Below are 8,845 nucleotides of genomic sequence, written 5' to 3'. Positions count from 1 at the left end.
TGAGTCACTCGTTCCATAGTGTTCGTAATTGAAGAATGAGTGCTATGTACCCACGCCGCACTGCCTTTGAAACACTTCCCTCTCCAACACTATTTAAACGCTGACATTCTTGACGTGACCAACTGATGACAACCACAACACATCACCTGAGACCGTTTAACACTTTAATACTCCATGAAGTTTTCCGCCTCATACGTCGTGTAGTTGTAGTGTTCGTGTTGTAGTGTTTCCATCTCTTGTATTTAATGTAGATACTTAAAACCCCTTGAGTGCTATTAATGAATCCTTTGAGGACAGTATCAAAGCACTCAAGTTATTAAGGGGTTAACAGGGCTGCTTAACATCTCGGCTTCAGTAATATGTGACTCATGCACTGTTAATACTGGGGACTCGGGACTCTGGCCTCTTGTTCCACAGCCCTGCCCTGCCCTGCCCTGCCCTGCCCTGCCCTGCCCTGCCCTGCCCACCACCATCTGACTAGTTTTTCCCCAAGAGTGACATAGAAAAATAAATTAACTCAGTTTACATTTATGGCAACATGACGTAAATAAAAAAGCGTGTTGCCGTCTTGTTGGGTTTGTATTTTTTTCCCTCTGGTACTTGTGTTGCGGTTGTTATTTACTACAACGTCTGTGTTCGTTAGAAACAGTTAAGACGTCCGGGCGTTACATACAAGCCAGTGGTCATGTCTACGGTACAGTCTCAGTTTAATTTGGTTGGGATTTTATTCGTTATATTTACACTTAAGGTTCAGTTAGTCCTCCCATTGCTCTCTACCTCTCTTCCTTCCTACACTACTTCTCTCCTTCTCTTGCATTCTTCTTTTTTTCGTTTCCCCTCTGTTCCTTCCTACGTTTCACCTACCTGTCCTTCCTTTCCACCATCTTTCCTCTCCTGCCTTTCCTCCCACCCTACTTTCGTCGCCCCTTGCCATCCCCTATTTCTCTCTCACTCACTAATTCGCTCCCTCCCTCCCTCCCTCCCTCCCTGCCTCCCTCCTACTCTACCTTATTCGCTCCATCTCGCCCTCTACCCCTCCCTTACTCACTAATTCGCTCCCTCCCTCCCTCCCTTATTCACTGTTTCCCTCCTCCGTCCCTCCATTAATCACCAGAGGACCTCCTGGTTGTGAAATATTTGCAGAGTTTATCACCAAGACTCTGCCACCCTAAGTTGAAGACTGTTCACCAAGGTTCATCACTCACCAAGCTCTCTCTCTCTCTCTCTCTCTCTCTCTCTATCGGCCTTCCTTATCCTTATTAAAATCTCTACTTTTCCTGAATTCAGACAAATCCTCTCATATGTAAAAAAATCCCTAATTATTGCTGTTAACTCCCCCAAAATATATTTCTTCCGCCCATTAAAAAAAAATCCTACTCTATCGCAATCTTGTACAGCAGAAATCCTTACCTACGTAATCTCATGTCTAAGAAAAATCCCCAATTTTTCCCTAATTTATTCTGAACTTGCATACAAAATTCTTACTCGGACCCTATCGTGTATAAGGTAAAATATCCACCCTATTCCTACCTTGTATAAGAAAAATCCCAACAGTATCCGTATCTTATATAAGCAAAATCCCAAACTTACCGCCATCTTGTACCAAAAAAGAAAAACAAATCACTAGACCTCGCATTGTCTTCGAAGTTCAGCCATTTAGATAAAGGATTCCATCCCTCGACGTCAGAAATATCCCTGCCTTCTTCCCTCACTCCAGACAACAACACGATGTGGCGGGGGAAATGTGTCCCTCACGACCCCCTCAAAGTCTAGGGAAATAAGAATCTCCCCGCACCCCCCTTCCTCCCCATACTGGGAGCCCTAATAATCGTATTTTTAATTTTCCCGCCACCAGCAAGGAATTTTAATTGCCCGAGTATGACTCTCTCTCTCTCTCTCTCTCTCTCTCTCTCTCTCTCTCTCTCTCTTGATCCATCCCTCTTACCCATACACAGCAACACGTCCCCTCCCCCTCCTCCTTTCCTCCACCACCCATCCAAGACCAATCCGGGTATTATTCCCACAATCCTCCGCACAGTTTTCTACCTCAGCTTGGTGACGTGATGACCCCTCTAACTACCCAGCTTGGTGACGTAATGACTTCTCTAACAACCCCAGCTTGGTGACGTAATGACTTCTCTAACTACCCCAGCTTGGTGACGTAATGACTTCTCTAGCTACCCCAGCTTGGTGACGTAATGACCTCTCTAACAACCCCAGCTTGGTGACGTAATGACTTCTCTAACTACCCCAGCTTGGTGACGTGATGACTTCTCTAACTACCCAGCTTGTTGACGTAATGACCTCTCTAACAACCCCAGCTTGTTGACGTAATGACCTCTCTAACTACCCCAGCTTAGTGACGTGATGACCTCTCTAACTACCCCAGCTTGGTGATGTGATGACCCCTCTAACTACCCCAGCTTGTTGACGTAATGACCTCTCTAAGTACACAGTAATGACCTCTCTAACTGGCCTTTAACCCTTGAACACAAAAATGGCGTCTTAATTCCACTGAGACTATATTTATACCTTCATAGGCCTAGTTTATGGGGGAATGTATAACTAAATTATTCTAATCTAATTTAACTTAATCTAATCTAACCTAACCTAATCTGACTTACACTAACCTAACCTAACCTAAATAACAACCCCAACTTAACCTAACCAACATTTTATTTTATTTACTTTTTTTTGTAAGTCTGGTCATCATTGTAGTGGTGAACGACTCCTGAGAATTTAATCGGGGATTCCATTTGGACTTGGGAAGAGCCAGAAAGAAAAATATTAGGGGAAAAATATGAGCAATCTTGACTACCACACGTTGAAGGTAAAAAAAAAACACTCCTGCACGTCGCCTCACTTCCTGAACGATAACTTTTCACTTTATTACGACCAATTGTTCATAATTCTTCGTCTGTTCTCTTTTATTCTTTTTGTATTGTTTTTGTTTTTACTTTCTTGGTTGGTGTGTGTGTGTGCGTGTGTGTGTGTGCGTGTGTGTGTGTGTGTGTGTGTGTGTGTGTGTGTGTGTGTGTAGGGTGTGTGTGTTTTGGCTGGGCTGCAGCCAAAGGTAGTTACTGTCCTGTAGGGTGTGGGTGTTGTGGTTCATTGTATTCATTTTTGGTTCAGCCGTTCATCTTGCTTTAGTAGGAAGTTCACCAAAGAGCGAACTTCGATGTTGAACTGTTCCCGATGTTGCTGAACAGATTATAGGCTGGTTTCTGAGGGAGGTTTAGTGGAGATGAGCACCCAATTGTGCTTGCCCTTTGGCCGCACGTACATTTTGGTGGAAAATTCGGCCCAGTATTTATAAAAGGTTTTGACATCTTTTAATGGGGTGGAGCTTCGTCCAAAGCTTGGTGGTGGCAGCTTGCTGGTGTTTTGTTTGCATTTCATCTCCCAGAAAGAGATCTCTCGGAAGAGCTTCTGGAAAACGCTGTAAAACTTGGCGTTGGAGTCTGGGGGGCCGGAGTATGACATACTTGAACGGTTTATTGACAGATTTACTGTCACTTGAGGTCTGCATACGAATGTGGGCATTCGTTTGGGTGTCGTCTCCTGGGTCTCGGGGGTTGTGTCACTGGAGCCCCTGTCCAAGAAGTGACCATTGCGCAGCACTTCATAGGCATCTTGTAACTCTTGAAAAGTTTTTGTGGCTTTAGGGTCGTTGGGGTTCTTGTCTGGATGGCATCGTCGAGCCAGACTAAGGTACGCCTGTCGGATCTCTGTTTCGGAAGCGTTAAAAGTAACTCCCAGTGTTTTCCACGGGGAAGTCATTTTAGATTATTTATCAAGTGTCAATTCAAATGAGTTATCAAGTAAGCGTGAAATTGACGGTCAACTTGCAAAAAGCCTTCCCAAGATACACAGGTTGGAATTTCCAAATACAGTATAGTAAAGGACATTCAGATAGTGAAGGACATTCAGATAGTGAAGACACTGTAGCGTCGCCTGGTGATGGGGTCCAAGATGTGAGGATAGTGTGATGTGTGTAGTGAGGATAGTTTGATGTGTGTAGTGAGGATAGTGTGATGTGTGTAGTGAGGATAGTGTGATGTGTGTAGTGAGGATAGTTTGATGTGTGTAGTGAGGATAGTGTGATGTATGTAGTGAGGATAGAGTGATGTATGTAGTGAGGATAGTTTGATGTATGTAGTGAGGATAGTTTGATGTGTGTAGTGAGGATAGTTTGATGTGTGTAGTGAGGATAGTTTGATGTGTGTAGTGAGGATAGTTTGAAGTATGTAGTGAGGATAGTTTGAGTAGTGAGGATAGTTTAGTATGTAGTGAGGATAGTTTGATGTGTGTAGTGAGGATAGTTTGATGTGTGTAGTGAGGATAGTTTGATGTATGTAGTGAGGATAGTTTGATGTGTAGTGAGGATAGTTTGATGTGTGTAGTGAGGATAGTTTGATGTTGTAGTGAGGATGGTTTATGTGTGTGGTGAGGATAGTTTGATGTGTGTGTGATGTAGTGAGGAGAGCTTGAAGGTGTGTGTGAGGGAGTAGTGAGTGAGGATGATGTGTTAGTGAGGATGTGTATGTAGTGAGGATAGTTTGATATGTGTAGTGAGGATAGTTTGATGTGTGTAGTGAGGATAGTTTGAAGTATGTAGTGAGGATAGTTTGATGTGTGTAGTGAGGATAGTTTGATGTGTGTAGTGAGGATAGTTTTAAGTTTGTAGTGAGGATAGTTTGATGTGTGTAGTGAGGATAGTTTGATGTATGTAGTGAGGATAGTGTGATGTATGTAGTGAGGATAGTTTGATGTATGTAGTGAGGATAGTTTGATGTGTGTAGTGAGGATAGTTTGATATGTGTAGTGAGGATAGTTTGATGTGTGTAGTGAGGATAGTTTGATGTGTGTAGTGAGGATAGTGTGATGTGTGTAGTGAGGATAGTGTGATGTGTGTAGTGAGGATAGTTTGATGTGTGTTTGATGTATGTAGTGAGGATAGTTTGATGTGTGTAGTGAGGATAGTTTGATATGTGTAGTGAGGATAGTTTGATGTGTGTAGTGAGGATAGTTTGAAGTATGTAGTGAGGATAGTTTGATGTGTGTAGTGAGGATAGTTTGATGTGTGTAGTGAGGATAGTTTGATGTGTGTAGTGAGGATAGTTTGATGTGTGTAGTGAGGATAGTTTGATGTGTGTAGTGAGGATAGTTTGATGTGTGTAGTGAGGATAGTTTGATGTGTGTAGTGAGGATAGTTTGATGTGTGTAGTGAGGATAGCTTGAAGTGTGTAGTGAGGATAGCTTGAAGTGTGTGTAGTGAGGATAGCTTGAAGTGTGTAGTGAGGATAGCTTGAAGTGTGTGTAGTGAGGATAGCAGAGGTGTGTGTAGTGAGGATAGCTTGAAGTGTGTAGTGAGGAGAGCTTGAAGTGTGTGTAGTGAGGATAGCTTGAAGTGTGTAGTGAGGATAGTTTGAAGTTTGTAGTGAGGATAGCTTGAAGTGTGTAGTGAGGATAGCTTGAAGTGTGTGTAGTGAGGAGAGCTTGAAGTGTGTGTAGTGAGGAGAGCTCTCAAGTGTGTAGTGAGGAGAGCTCTCAAGTGTGTAGTGAGGAGAGCTCTCAGGTGTGTAGTGAGGAGAGCTCTTAGGTGTGTTGTGAGGATAGCTCTTAAGTGTGTAGTGAGGAGAGCTCTCAAGTGTGTAGTGAGGAGAGCTCTCAAGTGTGTAGTGAGGAGAGCTCTCAAGTGTGTAGTGAGGAGAGCTCTCAAGTGTGTAGTGAGGAGAGCTCTCAAGTGTGTAGTGAGGAGAGCTCTTAGGTGTGTTGTGAGGAGAGCTCTCAAGTGTGTAGTGAGGAGAGCTCTTAGGTGTGTTGTGAGGAGAGCTTGAAGTATTGTATAGTCATAGAGGCTCCTGGACCGAGTGTTGTGAGGCTCTTGTGTTCACCTGAATAGTTTAAACCAACTGCTTAGGTGAGAAACAACTTGTACAATAAATTACTCCTGGTTCAGTTCACACACACCGGTAGGCGACGTCTTTATTACTAATCAAAAGCAATAATAATAATAATAATAGACAGGTAAGCAAGTGAAACGGGAGGGGGAGAAAGAGGCATACCTACCCGTCTCTCTCTACCTGTCTCTTCCTTTACGGGATGTGGCACCTGTCAACCCGTCACCGTGTCAACAGTATAGTAATTTAAAGACTATAAAAACTAACACAGCCTCTGCCAGACAAGATGACGTCACATAGTTCAAGGACTGACTGGCGGGCGTCTCTTTGCAACGCCCCCCCCTCTGACGCCACGCCCCCCCTCTGACGCCACTCCCCCTGACGCCCCCCCTCTGACGCCACCCCTGGCGCCCCCGAGCAGTACAACCAAATATTATAACTCAGGAAGTGTGACATGCCGGGCCGCGTCATCAACGGGATTTAACTGACTCACTGAGGTCAGGATGAGTCGGCAGTACCAAATGTATCAAACTAAAACACGAGAAACGATTGGACCAATACGGTCAGACACCGGCGAGCTCACTGATAACGACAGAGAAATGAGCAATAATTTGAATAAATATTTTTCAACGGTTTTCACCACCGAAAATTTAAACATGATACCCGAGGCACCGACTCTATTCAGAGATAGTGAAGAAAACAAATTAAGTGAGATAGTTGTGACTAGTAACGATGTTAGTAAGCAAATAGACAAACTAAAGCCTAATAAGTCACCTGGTCCCGATGAGATATTTGCCAGAGTATTAAAGGAATGTAAGGAAGAGCTTAGTATGCCCTTAGCAAAGTTGTTTAACATGTCCTTAAAAACAGGTGTAGTACCAGAATCCTGGAGGATAGCGAATGTAATACCGATTTTCAAGAAGGGGGATAGATCACTATCCTCTAACTACCGCCCAATCAGTTTAACATCAATAGTAGGCAAATTACTGGAAGCAATCATATCAAACTCTATTCGAAATCACCTGGAGAAGCACAGATTGATCAATGATTCCCAGCATGGCTTCACAAGCGGACGCTCTTGCCTAACTAATCTATTAACATTCTTTTCATCAGTTTTCGAATCGGTGGACGAGGGGCACAATTATGATGTGGTATATCTCGACTTTAGCAAAGCCTTCGACAGAGTCCCCACGAAAGAATAATTAGAAAGGTAGAAGCACATGGCATCAAAGGTGACATCCTTAAATGGATTAGGGCGTGGTTACAGGACAGGAAACAGCGAGTGAGCATTAACGGCACTAAGTCCCATTGGAGCAACGTCACAAGTGGAGTTCCCCAAGGCTCAGTACTTGGACCATTATTATTTATTATATACATAAACAACATAGATATCGGCATAGACAGCAACATAAGTAAATTTGCTGATGACACTAAAATAGGACATGTTATTAAATCTGACGAGGACTCCGCAAAACTACAGGAAGATCTAAACAAATTTTTCGAATGGTCGGAAAAATGGCAGATGAAATTCAACGTGGACAAATGTAAAATACTCAGTATAGGAGATGTAAACAGGGAAACCAGATACCAGATGAACAACGATGCCATAGAGAAATCCGACTGCGAGAGAGATTTAGGAGTAATGATAAGCAGGAACCTTGACTAGTAAACAATGTGTTTTTGCCCGTAACAAGGCTAATAAAGTACTTGCGTTTCATACCTGCAAAGGGTATTGAATTACAAGACTAAGCGAGGTCATCCTAAAACTGTATCTTGCTCTTGTGGGACTACACCTGGATTCGCTGTTCAGTTCTGGTCACCGTATTACAGAATGGATATAGAATCCTTGGAAGAATTAGAGAGAATAACAAAGACTAATCCCGGGCATTAGGAACCTTGAGTATAGAGACAGGTTAAAGCATCTTAATTTGCACTCCCTCGAGAGACGTAGAGCGAGGGACGACCTGATAGAGGTGTATAAGTGGAAGTCAGGGCTAAACAAAGGGGACATTACAAAGGTACTCAAACTATCCAACCAGGTGCGAACTCGTAACAATGGTTTTAAATTAGACAAATTTAAATTTAGGCGGGAAATAGGTAAACACTGGTTTGGAAACAGAGTAGTGGATGAATGGAACAAGTTACCAAATATCATCATTAACTCGAATACGCTGTATAGCTTCAAACATAGGTTGGATGCTTATATGAGCAATAGGGGTTGGATGTAAACGGGACTGCCCAGTATGGGCCAATAGGCCCGCTGCAGTTTCCTCCATTCTTATGTTCTTATGTGTGTGGCGACGAGGAGGTTGATATATCTATAGCGATATACAGCTGTCTGGTAACTCTCTCTCTCCTCTCTCTCTCTATTTCGTTATGTGTTTGTAAATACGATATGTATACTGTAGCCAAGAAGTGTACAGGTATGTATGAGTGTATTTTTTATTATAAATACGTATGTGTATATTATGTATTTTGATGTATAAACTATTGAAAACTTTAGCTATTTTGTGGTAATTTCTTGCCCGCCCTCTCTATCTCCCCTCGCAGTCTTGTTACACTCACGCGTCAAGGTCACATTACTTAACAGACCTTCTTCTTCTTCTTCTTCTCACACACACACACACACATACACACACGTTCTAAAACTTACTTAAAAATAGGTTAATTATATGGAAAAGCTATTTTTGTTTAGACAGCACTATGTAATATGAATTTAATACCGAGAGACAGACAGACAGACAGACTAATAGTTGAACAAAGATCCTGGTACCTGTGAGAAACAACGAAGAAAAGTAGTAAACATTAGTACCGAGCTTCAACAACTAAGATCATTAATTTAATTGCGTTTCCAGATTATTATTTACACTTCTCCATCAACAATTAAATATTATGTAGTTATAGAAATTTTACTAATAGGTTTATAACAATATGGAAGGATT

At 42.5% G+C, this 8,845-nt stretch overlaps 1 protein-coding gene across 1 annotated transcript; it reads right to left on the bottom strand.

The window, feature by feature from the left end:
* Positions 1-3,117: 3,117 nt before the first annotated feature.
* On the bottom strand, positions 3,118-3,780 carry LOC121880405 (dnaJ homolog subfamily C member 21-like). Its single transcript, XM_042387595.1, has 2 exons — positions 3,253-3,780; positions 3,118-3,201 (listed from the first exon to the last, which is right to left on the bottom strand). The coding sequence occupies exons 1-2, from the start codon at positions 3,778-3,780 to the stop codon at positions 3,118-3,120; spliced, it is 612 nt and encodes a 203-aa protein (XP_042243529.1).
* Between the last annotated feature and the right edge of the window lie 5,065 nt (positions 3,781-8,845).

The sequence above is a fragment of the Homarus americanus genome, unplaced genomic scaffold (genome assembly GCF_018991925.1).
Source record: "Homarus americanus isolate GMGI-L3 unplaced genomic scaffold, GMGI_Hamer_2.0 scaffold50165, whole genome shotgun sequence".
NCBI classification, from domain to species: domain Eukaryota; kingdom Metazoa; phylum Arthropoda; class Malacostraca; order Decapoda; family Nephropidae; genus Homarus; species Homarus americanus.
Note: the sequence above shows the minus strand (reverse complement) of the source record. Positions and strands in the feature narration are given on the sequence as shown.

Bases quoted from the DNA above. Each gene is read 5' to 3' on its own strand.
- LOC121880405 (XM_042387595.1), bottom strand. From the start codon at position 3,780: ATGACTTCCCCGTGGAAAACACTGGGAGTTACTTTTAACGCTTCCGAA. The intron at 3,202-3,252 runs GTGCTCATCTCC...TAATCTGTTCAG, and splicing joins CAAAGGGCAAGCACAATTGG to CAACATCGGGAACAGTTCAA.